This window comes from Conger conger, chromosome 6 (genome assembly GCF_963514075.1).
Source record: "Conger conger chromosome 6, fConCon1.1, whole genome shotgun sequence".
In the NCBI taxonomy this organism is placed as follows: domain Eukaryota; kingdom Metazoa; phylum Chordata; class Actinopteri; order Anguilliformes; family Congridae; genus Conger; species Conger conger.
In genome coordinates, this window is record NC_083765.1 from 5,099,964 (window position 1) to 5,114,963 (window position 15,000).

At 50.9% G+C, this 15,000-nt stretch overlaps 1 protein-coding gene across 1 annotated transcript in view; it reads right to left on the reverse strand.

Moving 5' to 3' along the window:
- LOC133130496 (PH domain leucine-rich repeat-containing protein phosphatase 2-like) overlaps window positions 1-15,000 on the reverse strand; it is a 39,702-nt gene that overhangs the window by 6,932 nt on the left and 17,770 nt on the right. Inside the window, exons 5-13 of the mRNA XM_061245116.1 lie at window positions 12,418-12,572; window positions 9,982-10,128; window positions 7,797-8,027; window positions 6,468-6,670; window positions 3,697-3,757; window positions 3,393-3,488; window positions 1,942-2,097; window positions 827-1,027; window positions 1-113 (exon numbers count right to left, since the gene is read on the reverse strand). The exon at window positions 1-113 is cut by the window's left edge and continues 50 nt beyond it. Coding sequence (XP_061101100.1) covers window positions 1-113; window positions 827-1,027; window positions 1,942-2,097; window positions 3,393-3,488; window positions 3,697-3,757; window positions 6,468-6,670; window positions 7,797-8,027; window positions 9,982-10,128; window positions 12,418-12,572 — 1,363 coding nt within the window. The remainder of the gene's footprint in view (window positions 114-826; window positions 1,028-1,941; window positions 2,098-3,392; window positions 3,489-3,696; window positions 3,758-6,467; window positions 6,671-7,796; window positions 8,028-9,981; window positions 10,129-12,417; window positions 12,573-15,000) is intronic.

Genomic DNA, 15,000 nt, shown 5'->3' on the forward strand with positions numbered 1-15,000 from the left:
AGTGTGCGATGAGGGTGTGGAGTCTGTGGCAGCTGGACACGGTGGAGGGCAGGCTCCTCAGCTGGTTCCCGCTCAGATTCAGCTCCTCCAGCTGCTCAAACTTACTCAGCTTACTGCAACACACCGAGTCACCCAGTCACTCTCCGCAACGGGCATCAGCTACACACGCAGTCACGCTCCGCAACGTACATCAGCTACACATCCAGTCACGCTCCGCAACGGACATCAGCTACACACCCAGTCACGCTCCGCAATGGACATCAGCTACACACCCAGTCACGCTCCGCAACGGACATCAGCTACACACCCAGTCACGCTCCGCAACGGACATCAGCTACACACCCAGTCACGCTCCGCAACGGACATCAGCTACACACCAATTTACGCAAATGTACATGCCTGCATGCACACAAATACATACACACACTCATACATGCACATGCATATGCAAACACACTCACATCCACAAATGCACACACGCAAACACACGCTCTCACACCCACACACACTCTCACACTCACACACAGTCACACACAAATGCACACACACACACACACACACACCTGGCGGGGAAGGCTTGCAGCTGGTTGTAGGCCACACACACACACACACACACACACACACACACACACACACGCACATGGACACACACGCACACACACGCACACACACACACACACACGCACACGGACACACACGCACACACACACACACACGCACACGCACACGGACACACACGCACACACACACACACACGCACACGGACACACACGCACACACACACACACACACACACGCACACACACACACACGGACACACACACACCTGGCAGGGAAGGCCTGCAGTTGGTTGTAGGCCATGTGCAGCACGCGCAGGTGCTGGTGTCCGACCAGCAGGGCGGCGCAGTTCTCGGTCAGGCCGTTGCCCGTCAGGTAGAGCTCCTGCAGGGTGCCGAGGTTCTCCTCCGTGTGGCTGCTCGGGGGTACGCTCTCCAGGGAGTTCGCCGACACGTTCAGGTACCTCAGACTAGGGGGGGGCGGAGGGGAGGGGGGGTCACGAAAGGCCAGTGTTATTTACAGCTCTTTTTACAACTCCCCAGGCTGGAGCGGCACTATAATCAAGAGTGATTACTCTGTTTACTCCCCAGTGCTTCCCAGAGTTTCAGGGCCGTTTATGACACCGAACTGCTTGGGAACATGGTGCTGTAAAAGACCAACACTGAAACAAATATAGATATATTACACATGTATCTATGGCCGGGAAATTTCACTTGACGCAACAGATAAAACAGGAAACGGAATGAAAGTCAATAACGATGCATCATCGGACGGCTGCTATTTAAAAACCACTTCCGCTCATAAAAGGTCTACAGGGACACGGCTCATAAAAGGTCTTCAGGGACACGGGGAATGAGGTAAAAGGGCATCCTGTAAGACTCTGGACATCACATCACCGACCAGTCCTGATCTACCACACAGGACACAGGAGCAAAGTCCAACGAAGGAGAGGGAGAGGAGGAGAGGGAGAGGGGGTAGGAGAGAGGGAGAGGAGGGACAGGGAGAGGTAGAGGGAGAAGGACAGGAGGATATAGAGAAAGGGAGAGAATTAGAGAGGGAGGAAAGCAGGAGAGAGAGTGGCAGAGTAGGATAGAGAGGGGGAGAGGACAAGAGGAGAGGGATATGGAGAGGGGGATGAAAGAGGTAGAGGGAGAGAGAGAATGAGGGAGGAGAGAAAGAGGGAGGAGAAAGAAAGGGAGGAGAGAGGGAGAGAAAGAGGGAGGAGAGGGGATAGAGAGAATGAGGGATGGAGAATAGGGGGATAGAGAATGAGGGAGGGAAAATAGGGGGATAGAGAGAGGGAGAGAAAGAGCGGGAGGAGAGGGATAAAGAGAGAGAGAGAGAGAGAACCAGGCAGGGAGGAGAGGGGAAGGTGTGACCTACTTCAGCGCCTTGCAGAAGAGGCCCTCAGGCAGCTCACAGAGCTGGTTGTGCTGGAGATCCAGTGTCTCCAGGGGGGTGTGGTCCAGCAGGTCGGGCAGGCCACGCAGACGGTTGTCTCCTGCCAGAAGCTTCCGGAGACTCAGGCTGCTCAGCAACCTGCCGGTTGAGACGGAGACCAATCGGCAGCTGTCAGTCTGAGACCCTGATTGGATCACGTGCGAAACCACGGCAACGCCGGGAGCACAGTCTGAGACCCTGATTGGATCCCGCGCGAAACCACGGCAACGCCGGGAGCACAGTCTGAGACCCTGATTGGATCCCGCGCGAAACCACGGCAACACTGAGAGCACACAATTCTGTTGACATTCCCAAACACGCACAGACACTTAAGAGTACCCAAGAACAGACACAAATAGTCCAACCTGAACCCAAACACAACAACACCATATCCATATTTGGGATGTTTTCAGACTATTCTTAAGTTCAAATATTAGATGTTTAAAAGCAAGGGAGAGAAGCAGGCTTTTGTGGTTCAAGTGCAGTGATGTCACAGATCTGTGGGGTGGTCCCCTGCTCTGGGCAGGGCAAGAAACCTCACTCTGTGGGGGGAGCCATATCTAGAACTTTCCCTTCTTTCTTGGTTAATCTTCTAAAAATCCCTCCCAATGTGCAACAGATTATGCAATGTCAAATGTAAAAATGAGGGCTTCCTCACATGCGAAGGACAGGGATAGAAAAAGATTACTGAAGTGACAGAAAATGCTTAGTACAGGGATATTAAATGCTTATTACATGATAGTAAATGCTTATTACAGGATAGTAAATGCTTACCGCTAGGATATTAAATGCTTATTACATGATAGTAAATGCTTATTATATGATAGTAAAGATAGTAAATCCGTATTGCATGGTAGTAAATGCTTATTACATGATAGTAAATGCTTATTACAGGATATTAAATAGTTATTGCATGGCAGTAAATGCTTAGTACATGATAGTAAATGGGGGAGTGTGTGTGTGCTGCAAGCCATACTGGATGTACGGATGTAATGGTGAAGAAATAATGGTGGCCGATCACAAAGGTCCCATCATCTGAACAGGATGACTGACAGGAGCTTGACTGGACAGGACAGAACCAGGGCTCTGTTCCACAAAGCAGGATTACTGAGTTAGCTGGATATCTGCACTGACTAAAACCCACAAAGCAGGATTACTGAGTTAGCTGGATAACTGCACCGAGTAAAACCTGGAACCCTCCTAAATCTGGAACAGGGACTGAAGTAAAAAGAGTTGTTCTGGACTTTACTCAGGGCAGCTATCCAGCTAACTCAGTAATCCTGCTTTGTGATACAGGCCCCTGCTCTGAGCCCATGATGGGGGGGATGAATGATGGTGTGAAACAAGTGAGGGAGGAGAGAGGGGGAGAAAGACGGAGGGATTAGGGGGCAGACCTGGAGGGCAGCTCAGACAGGAGGTTGTGCGAGACGTCCAGCACCTCCAGTTTTCGGGTGTCGCACACCCAGTCTGGGAGATACTCCAGCAGGTTCCTGTAGACCACCGGAGAGGTCAGTACAGACGGCCGCAGTACCACAGAGCAGCATAAACAACACACACACACACACACACACACACACACACACACACACACACACACACAGAGTTATGCTCTCTCAGATCACACAGGCACACACACATGCACATGCACAGACACACACACACACACACACGCATACACACACAGACACACAAGCTCACCGTGACAGGTCCATGTGCATCAAATGGTTTGGAACTGGGTAGATATTGACTGTGGTCAAACCTGCAAGAGAGAGAATGGCAATTTATCCTGGGCTGAAGTGTAAGAGTGTGCAATAAACCAAGGTTTAATCTGTCCAAGTTTCTGTACTAGAATGTCTGTGCAGGTGTTTACTAAAAATCCTTTGTTTGTAGTCATTCTATTTATTGCAAGTCCTTTTGTCACTGGTAGTTTTTCATGTCCCAAGGTTTAAGTCAGACAGTATTTGATGTGACAATGTGGTGTTGTTAGCAGACACGCCATAATTCCAGACAGACCTGTAGGGGGCGATCTTTACCTCCAGTAAATAAACCCCCACGCCCCAGTGCAGTGATGGGGACACTGTGCTGTAGGAGACGCCGTCTTTCAGATGACCAAGGGGTTCCCCACTGGCTAAATTCCCAAGTGGCTCTCTCAACCTGCCACCAAACCATCCCCCAGTTTAACTGCCAAAAAGTCATTCTCTCCCCCCTCCAGTTCAGCTGATGTGTGGTGAGATTTCTGGCACAAAATGGCTGCCATGCATCACACAGCTGGCTGGTCACACTTTGGCATTGGCTGAGGCGAGTCTCCCTCTCGTCACTGTGAAAAGGGCTTGGAGTTTTGAGAAAGGAGATATATAAATTGAAGTAGTGATTATTGCTATTGCTCATGATCACTTCCAGCGCAGAGTGAAGCCGCGTGGTCTTATCGCTACATTAACGTACGGAGATACTGTTCACAGGTGGGCAGAGTCAAGTTGCATAGCGCTATATAAATGTAAGGAGTGATTGTAGTCGTCACTCACGGTTGGTGCTGGCACACAGTAAAGTTGCTTAGCGCTATGTAAACGCAAGGAGAGATTGTAGTCGTCACTCACGGTTGGTGCTGGCACACAGTAAAGTTGCTTAGCGCTATATCAATGTCAGGAGTAATTGTAGTCGTCACTCACGGTTGGTGCTGGCACACAGTAAAGTTGTTTAGCGCTATGTAAACGTAAGGAGTGATTGTAGTCGTCACTCACGGTTGGTGTTGGCACACAGTAAAGTTGCTGAGCGCTATGTAAACGTAAGGAGTGATTGTAGTCGTCACTCACGGTTGGTGCTGGCACACAGTAAAGTTGCTTAGCGCTATGTAAACGTAAGGAGTGATTGTAGTCGTCACTCACGGTTGGTGCTGGCACACAGTAAAGTTGCTTAGCGCTATGTAAACTCTAAGGAGTGATTGTAGTCGTCACTCACGGTTGGTGCTGGCACACAGTAAAGTTGCTTAGCGCTATGTAAACGTAAGGAGTGATTGTAGTCGTCACTCACGGTTGGTGCTGGCACACAGTAAAGTTGCTTAGCGCTATGTAAACGTAAGGAGTGATTGTAGTCGTCACTCACGGTTGGTGCTGGCACACAGTAAAGTTGCTTAGCGCTATGTAAACGTAAGGAGTGATTGTAGTCGTCACTCACGGTTGGTGCTGGCACACAGTAAAGTTGCTTAGCGCTATGTAAATGTCAGGAGTGATTGTAGTCGTCACTCACGGTTGGTGCTGGCACACAGTAAAGTTGCTTAGCGCTATGTAAACGTAAGGAGTGATTGTAGTCGTCACTCACGGTTGGTGCTGGCACACAGTAAAGTTGCTTAGCGCTATGTAAATGTAAGGAGTGATTGTAGTCGTCACTCACGGTTGGTGCTGGCACACAGTAAAGTTGCTTAGCGCCATGTAAACGTAAGGAGTGATTGTAGTCGTCACTCACGGTTGGTGCTGGCACACAGTAAAGTTGCTTAGCGCTATGTAAACGTAAGGAGTGATTGTAGTCGTCACTCACGGTTGGTGCTGGCACACAGTAAAGTTGCTTAGCGCTATGTAAACGTAAGGAGTGATTGTAGTCGTCACTCACGGTTGGTGCTGGCACACAGTAAAGTTGCTTAGCGCTATGTAAACGTAAGGAGTGATTGTAGTCGTCACTCACGGTTGGTGCTGGCACACAGTGAAGTTGCTTAGCGCTATGTAAACGTAAGGAGTGATTGTAGTCGTCACTCACGGTTGGTGCTGGCACACAGTAAAGTTGCTTAGCGCTATGTAAACTCTAAGGAGTGATTGTAGTCGTCACTCACGGTTGGTGCTGGCACACAGTAAAGTTGCTTAGCGCTATGTAAACGTAAGGAGTGATTGTAGTCGTCACTCACGGTTGGTGCTGGCACACAGTAAAGTTGCTTAGCGCTATGTAAACGTAAGGAGTGATTGTAGTCGTCACTCACGGTTGGTGCTGGCACACAGTGAAGTTGCTTAGCGCTATGTAAACGTAAGGAGTGATTGTAGTCGTCACTCACGGTTGGTGCTGGCACACAGTAAAGTTGCTTAGCGCTATGTAAACGTAAGGAGTGATTGTAGTCGTCACTCACGGTTGGTGCTGGCACACAGTAAAGTTGCTTAGCGCTATGTAAACGTAAGGAGTGATTGTAGTCGTCACTCACGGTTGGTGCTGGCACACAGTAAAGTTGCTTAGCGCTATGTAAACGTAAGGAGTGATTGTAGTCGTCACTCACGGTTGGTGCTGGCACACAGTGAAGTTGCTTAGCGCTATGTAAACGTAAGGAGTGATTGTAGTCGTCACTCACGGTTGGTGCTGGCACACAGTAAAGTTGCTTAGCGCTATGTAAACTCTAAGGAGTGATTGTAGTCGTCACTCACGGTTGGTGCTGGCACACAGTAAAGTTGCTTAGCGCTATGTAAACGTAAGGAGTGATTGTAGTCGTCACTCACGGTTGGTGCTGGCACACAGGGTGCGCAGGGTGAACCCGCTGAGCGTGAGTGTCTCCAGCTGGTTGCGCTGGCAGTGCAGGGTCTCCAGGCTGCAGGTGGAGCTCAGGTCCAGGCAGGTGAGCTGGTTGTCCCGCAGGTCCAGGTAGGTCACCTGCTTCACCGCCTCCAGGTCCTCAGTCTTTACCCAGCGGAGCCCGTTCAGCCTGGCAACAACCACCGCGCGCAAAAACCATCACGTTAACAAAACACAACACTTACTGGGAAATACAACCGGTTTTACCGATGCAGGTGACGCTGACCCTCCAGCTATGACCAGCCTGAAATGACCAGCAGGGTAGTCACGGACAAAACTGAGGTGCACAAGTCTGCGAGCTGGTTTTTGCTCCAACCAGTTACCTCAATTTAGCTCAAGAAACTATGTTTGCTCACTCCTGTACTTGAGCACAGTGTAATCTTTACGATACACAAGCAATCTGCAGCTGGTGGATATACAAATGTCTGATCAAGGGTCCCTCTTCAAGGGTTCTGAATTTCTGTATGTTTACACTAGGACTCGGAACTGTACTGTCCTCTCAGGTCCTCTTTGCACTTGTTCTTGTGCTTGATTTGCACTTTGTTGTACGTCGCTCTGGATAAGAGCGTCTGCTAAATGCCACGTAATGTAATGTAATGATCAAGGTATGATTTAGGTAATTAAAATAATTAAGAGCAGAAGCCGAATCCTGAAGCGGACCGGCCCTTGCTGCGCGCCGCTGGTCTAGGACTGGGCTTAACCTGTGTCTGTGTAACCTGGCCCATGGTGGTGTCCGCCCCGCTCGAGTTAATCATCTCCAGACGGCTCTCTGTCGTCCAGAGTTCACAGAACAGCGGCTCGAGCCTGTCTGAGACTGTAATCCCGCCACAGGTGGACCCCCACAGGTGGGTAAATCCTGACCAACCTCCACCTCCACATTAATCACCCTGGAGGTGGAGAGGCTAACAGAAGCAACTCCACGCTAACGGAGACAGACGCAGTAGCTTCAGGGACAATACCCCTGCTGATTCTTTTCATTTCATTAGTTTTTTCTGCCCCCCACTCTCCATTTGTTCGGGGAGGGGGGGGTTCTAGGAAGCATTTCGCCCTTCCTGTCAGCGCCGAATGCCCATTTCCTGTCCGTCATTTAATTTCTCCCCCCGCTCCCTCGCCCTTATATACTGACTGCGTGTCCCTGATTGCATTACTGACATGTATCGATTCTGAGATGACAGATAAGGGGTGGTGTTTTAAACCAGAGATACGGACGGGGAATGGAGGGGGGGGGTTAGACGCGTATTTCGGCGTGACCTCACCGCAGGTCGACGGTCTTCAGGTGCGTCATGCGCGCCAGCATGCCCAGCTCCAGGGTCTCCACCCGGTTCCCCGCCATGGCCAGCCGGTCCACGCCCGTCAGCCTGTCCAGCACTGCGGGGACGTGGGGGAAGTCGTTGAAGGAGAGGCCCAGGCTGCAGAGGCCGGGCAGGCCGCCCAGCTCGTCGGGCAGGGCGCTGAGATGGTTCCCGTCCAGAGACAGCGTCTGTAGGCTGGAGACAGAGCCACAGCTCCGGTCGGTCCCTTCCCTCCCGCTTCGCCGCTTAACAGCCTAACGTGCGTTTCACAGGCTTCTGTGAAACTGCGCCGTGGTGAATGCAGCGAAGGGAATGTAGTGAATGCAGCATCGTGGCGGCCTGTGGCGTAGCGGTTAAGGTAAAGGACTGGGACACGCAAGGTCGGTGGTTCTAATCCCGGTGTAGCCACAATAAGATCCGCACAGCCGTTGGGCCCTTGAGCAAGGCTCTTAACCCTGCATTGCTCCAGGGGAGGATTGTCTCCTGCTTAGTCTAGTCAACTGTACGTCGCTCTGGATAAAATCGTCTGCCAAAAGCCTGTAATGTAATGTAATGTAATGAATGGTAAATGGCATTTGTACAGAGCCTTTATCCAAAGCGCTGTGCAGTTGATCCTTCTTATTCACCCATTCACACACACACACACACACACACACCAACGGCGATTGGCTGCCATGCAAGGCTTGTCAGGAGCATTTGGGGGTTAGGTGTTTTGCACAGGGACACTTCGACACACCCATGGCGGGATCGAACCGGCAACCCTCCGACTGCCAGACGACTGCTCTTACCACCTCAGCCAATGACGCATCAGTTAACCTATTAATGTCCTGAGTGGAAGTGTTGACATTCAAGACCTTAGAATTATAAGGTTCTAACCGACATTTTTAACAGAAATGAGGATCTTGATATTGTAACATTCAGATTACTTTCAGGGTGTGTGTTTTTGATCTCTGAATCTTGACCTCATTTTGATCTCTGAAGAACTGCCCTGCATTTCGGTTTTGCTTTGTTAGGAAGTAACAGCTTTGACGACAACCCTACTCAGAAAGCAGATAGAGTCCCTATAATACCAAGGTCACAAATAGCATTTCTTAAGATAGTATTTTCATCCATTAGTCACAAATGGTTTCTTTCCACGCCTCTGTGGTCATTTTCTTCGCATATTTTTTTTGCTTTTAGTCAAACGTGGGTTAAATGGTTTGTGGCCCCGCCCAAATTCTCAAGGCTCTAAAAGTTGGCAGATTCTTTTTTTTTTTTTTAAGATATTTTTTTAGGCCTTTTTCAGCTTTATTGGACAGTATATAGTATAGAGAGACAGGAAGAATGGGAGCGAGAGAGAGGGGAAGACATGCGACAAATTGTCGGACGGTCGGATTCAAACCGCCGACGTCGCGGCTCGCAATGAGCATGCGGTCAGTGCTCTGCAGGCTGCGCCACCGAGACACCCCCAAAGTTGGCAGATTCTAAAGCTGAGTCCTGTTGCGTGACAGACGTGGGCAATTTTAATGCAATGCACTTCACTGCTCCAATTCTTTTAAATGAAAAATTTAAAAAGAAATCTGGCGGCTTTTCATAGCAGACCCACGGTCCGGAAAAGCAAATGACCGGATTCAAGTTCCCAGAAATTCCCAAAGCAAACTCTACCCCCTTCCCCAAGCTTCACATGAGGACTTTTGATTAATCCTCTTACTAAGCAAATAGGATTGTGTCCACTGAGAAAGAGACTGGCTATGGAAGCCTCTGAGGGCCAAAATAACCTTTTCCCAGTTAATTACACAGTAGAGCCCAGTGTGACACACAGGGGGCGGGGGTGAAATGACGGGGAGGGGGGGTTCACCTCAAAAATAAGAATTTACTGTCAGAACTCTATTAGTCACTCGTATCCAACTGCGCGCGCACACACACACACACACACACACACACACACACACACACACACACACACATACACACACACACGCACAATGTGCTCTGTGTCAGTGTTCTTAGAGAGAATAACTGGAAAGGTATATTTAACATCATCATATACTGTGTATTCTAATACGAGTATGTGGCTGGCAAAGTTTACTGGCAAATTTATGCATACATATTTCACTAATATTTACTGGATATTTATGTTTGATGCATGTCATCGTCATGCATCTCTCACCTGAGCAGGTGGCCGATCTGTGCAGGTAGAGTCTGGATTCCGTTGCAGGACAGATTGAGCTCTGTAAGTGAGGCGATGTCACAGATGCATTCTGGGAAGGAGCCCAGGCGGTTGTGGGATAGATTCAGGCTCTTCAGCTGTGAGAACCTGAGCAGAAACAGCAGAGAAGAAAAACAGCAGAAGGGCCAATCAGAACAGCCCGTCAAATTTATTTGGGTTCACCTCATATCGGGGCATAGACAAATGACAGTCGTGCTTATGGGGAAATAAAGATCAAACAAATCTACAGCCTACACTGCCATGAACACTTTAAGGAAGACAGACACACACACACACACACACACACACACACACACACACAGACACATGCATGTGCAGAAATGGCCATGCCCACACACGTGCACGCACTTATGCACACACACATGCGCACACACACACACACACACACACACACACACACATGCGCACACAAACACATGCAGACACACCTATGCCCACACACACACACACACACACACACACACACACACACACACAGGAAAGAAACTGAAGCGAATGTCTGACAGTAAAACTGAAAGTAACATAGTAAAGTGGTTGAGGGGGAAATCAGGCTGCTAATGTGTGTGTTGAAGTCCTGCAGCAGCATAATGGATTAAGTGTCACATGAGCCTTCAGAGATAAGAGGAATGCATCTCTCTCTCTCCCTCTCTATCACTCCCTCACTTTCTCTCTATCCGTCTCCCTCTTTCCCCCTCTTTTTATCTCCCCCTCTCTCTTACTCACTCCCTCTCTCTGTGTCCCACTCTCTCTCCCCCTCTCCCCCCTCTCTCCCTCACACAGACACACACACTCTCTCTCTCTCTCCCACACACAGATACACTCTCTCTCTCCCCCTCACACACAGATACACACTCTCTCTCTCCCCCTCACACACAGACACACACTCTCTCTCTCACACACACAGACACACACACTCTCCCTCTCTCCCACACACACAGACACACACACTCTCTCTCTCTCCCTCACACACAGACACACACTCTCTCCCCCACTCTTCTGTGTGAACATGTTTGAGTGCAGACCCCCTTGGAGAAGGACACCCTCCCCCCCATGTCTCTGACTGCACCTCAGTGCCTGCAGTGACACAGCATTTCTAACGCAGAAATGAAATGGAGGCGAGAGGTCAATACAGAGAATGAAGGAGCAGCAGAGAGGACACACACCCCCACGCACACGCACTTACATGTGCACTCACACGCACTCTCACACGCTCACACACGCGCACACACGCACATGCACACACGCACTCACACACTCACCCACTCACAAACACGCACTCACACACGTACTCACACGTGCACACACACGCACTCACACACACATATATATATATATACACACTCACCACTTCCCCTCACACTGTAAGACATACAGAGAGGAGATGTGGAGGAGATGTGGATTACAGTTCATCACTGTGTCCCTCTGAGAGGGGCAGACGCAGCAGCCATTTTAAAACGGCCTGTCTACAGACCCACAGACCCACAGACCTACAGACCTACAGACCCACAGACCTACACACACACAGACCCACACACCCACAGACACACAGACACACAGACACGCCGCGGGCTGTTTACTGGCCCGTGCGCAGATAAGGTTCCCTCAGCGGCCGAACATTGACAGTACAAAGCGCCTATCAGCTGTTACTCAGTAACAAACAGCTCTGCGCAGACATCAGCAGGGATCCAGTTCCTCCCGGTTACAGGAGGCGAAGGAACCCTCTCACCCACAGGTAGACACTCGCACCCACAGACCCTCTCACCCACAGACCCTCTCACCCACAGACCCTCACACCCACAGACCCTCTCACCCACAGACCCTCTCACCCACAGACCCTCTCACCCACAGACCCTCACACCCACAGACCCTCTCACCGACAGGAAGACCCTCGCATCGACAGGAAGACACTCACACTGACAGGAAGACCCTCGCACTGACAGGAAGACCCTCGCACCCACAGACCCTCTCACCGACAGGAAGACCCTCGCACCCACAGACCCTCACACCGACAGGAAGACCCTCGCATCGACAGGAAGACACTCGCACTGACAGGAAGACCCTCGCACTGACAGGAAGACCCTCGCACTGACAGGAAAACCCTTGCACCGACAGGAAGACCCTCGCACCCACAGACCCTCACACCGACAGGAAGACCCTCGCACCCACAGGAAGACCCTCGCACCGACAGGAAGATGTGATATCATCAGGTGCGGGTGTAGGACAGGTGAGGTGTGATGTCACCAGGTGTAGGACAGGTGAGGTGTGATGTCACCAGGTGTACGACAGGTGAGGTGTGATGTCACCAGGTGCAGGTGTAGGACAGGTGAGATGTGATGTCACCAGGTGCAGGTGTAGGACAGGTGAGGCTGAGGTTACCTGCAGAGGTTCTGTATCCCCCCGGCCCCCTCCAGACTCAGGAAGTTGTGGCGCAGGTTGAGGTGGGTGATGTCCTGGCTGTAGAACAGACACTCAGGGACTCCTTCCAGACTGTAGCAGGAGAGATCCACCAGGCTGACTGTCTGAGAGACCACCTGAAGCACACACACACACACACACACACACACACAGGGCATGGTGAGTGACACACACACACACACACACAGGACAGGGTGAGTGACACACACACACACACAGGGCATGGTGAGTGACACACACACACACACACACACACACACACACAGGACAGGGTGAGTGACACACACACACACACACACAGGGCATGGTGAGTGACACACACACACACACACACACACACAAAGGACAGGGTGAGTGACACACACACACACACAGGGCATGGTGAGTGACACACACACACACACACACACACAGGGCATGGTGAGTGATACACACACACACACACACACACACACACACACACAGGACAGGGTGAGTGACACACACACACACACACACACACACAGGGCAGGGTGAGTGACACACACACACACAGGTCAGGGTGAGTGACACACACACACACACACACACACACGCAGGGCATGGTGAGTGATATACACACACACACACACACACGCAGGGCATGGTGATTGATACACACACACATGCAGGGCATGGTGAGTGATACACACACACACACACACACGCAGGGCAGGGTGAGTGATACACACACGCGCACACACACACACACACACGCAGGGCAGGGTGAGTGATACACACACGCGCACACACACACACACACACACACACACACACACACACACACACACACACGTATCCCTGCCTGGTGTACAGGAGGCTGCAGACAGCTGGGCCAATCGTCCCCTCAGCGGTCTGCACACCGTAAGCCACAGAGCAGCTGCTTTCCCAGCAGAGTTACAGCCTCAGCCTTAATAACAGCTCCCCCTCTCCTCCCCACTGCACACACACACACACACACACACACACCGTGACTCTCCTCCCCACTGCACACACACACACACACACTGTGACTCTCCTCCCCAATGTACACACACTGCACACACACACACACACACACACACTGTGACTCTCCTCCCCACTGCACACACTGCAGACACACCGTAACTCTCCCCCCCACTGCACACACACACACACACACACACACACACACACACACCGTAACTCCCCCCCCCACTGCACACACACTCTGTAATCCTGAGTAATGTCGGAAACGGTCACGTTAAAAACCCCACACTCAGCACCGCCGGGGGGGCGCACGGTTTTAGCTGCTCACTGTGTCCATGGCAACCACGGAACCTCAGGGGCAGCTCACTGAGAGCGCCGTTTGCATAGTCCAATTCTGCCCCAGGAGAAGGGGGAATGTGGGGGGGGGGATTACCTGTATTGTTCATGGGGACCCTTGTTACAGAAACCGCCCAAAATCCCTGGCGAAACAACCCCCCCCCCCTCCTTTTCTTCTCAGCGTGGGGTAACAAGCTCATTCCAAATCAGAGATTACAAATCCCCCAAACTTGTAAGACTGTGGTCACAGGCTGAGTAATGAGCTGGATTTCTGCACAGCTCAGCACTGCGCCTGTTCTTCTCAAAGCTGCTCAGAACCAATTTCATCCACAAGTATAAAAAAAAAACCTCAACTTCCCTCCATAACCCATTGAACATGAAACCAGTCACTTAATGGCACTTTAGGCAACACGTGTTAAAGTGCCTTCCTCCCCATAACTTCCTTTACACGATTAATCTTGTGTGAAGGAAAGAGAACTGTCAGAGAGGTATGAAGTATAATGTAATGCTTAGTCTAATCACCTGCAAGTTGCTTTGGATAAAAGCATCGGCTAAATGATATGCCATGTAATGTAATTGGGGCCGGGCCCTCCAGCGTATCTGTTTCTGAGGATGGTTGTGGTTGTGAACGACTGCACATTTTATGCCAGCAGCCAGCTTTCGGTTGATTGGCTGGTTGACTGGCATGGGAGCTCACTCGCAGCCAATCAGAGATTCCCGTGACCCTCGTAGATCAGCAGCCCACGATCACAACAAGGGTCTGATTGTTACCTCGGCCTCGTCACACAAAAAACTTCTCCAATTATCCCTCACGCTGTTTCTCTCTCTCTCTCTCTTTCCCTCCCTCTCTCCCTCCCTCCCTCTTTCTCATGGAGTGGTACAAGCACGCCCCATTGGGAAGAAACCCTGAAATGGTGGCCAAAAAACAACTCCCCAATGGGAATAAATCTCAGGGAGGACAGAGGGGGAGCCCCCACCCTTCACTGGCCGGCACTGTGTGAAGGTCCCACACTGTCCTTCAAGCTCTCTCTCAAGTCCTCTTAATGTCTCTCTGTCTCACACTCTCTGGCTTTCACTCAATCCACTCTCTCTTCCCCCTGTCTCTTTCTCTCGCATGTCTGTTTCCCTCTCAGTCTCCCTCGCTCTCTCTCTCCTCCCTCCCCCTCTCTCTCGCCTCACTCTCTCTCCTCCCTCTCTCTCCCTCCACCTCTCTCTCTCTTCTCTCCTCCCTCTCCCTCCCTC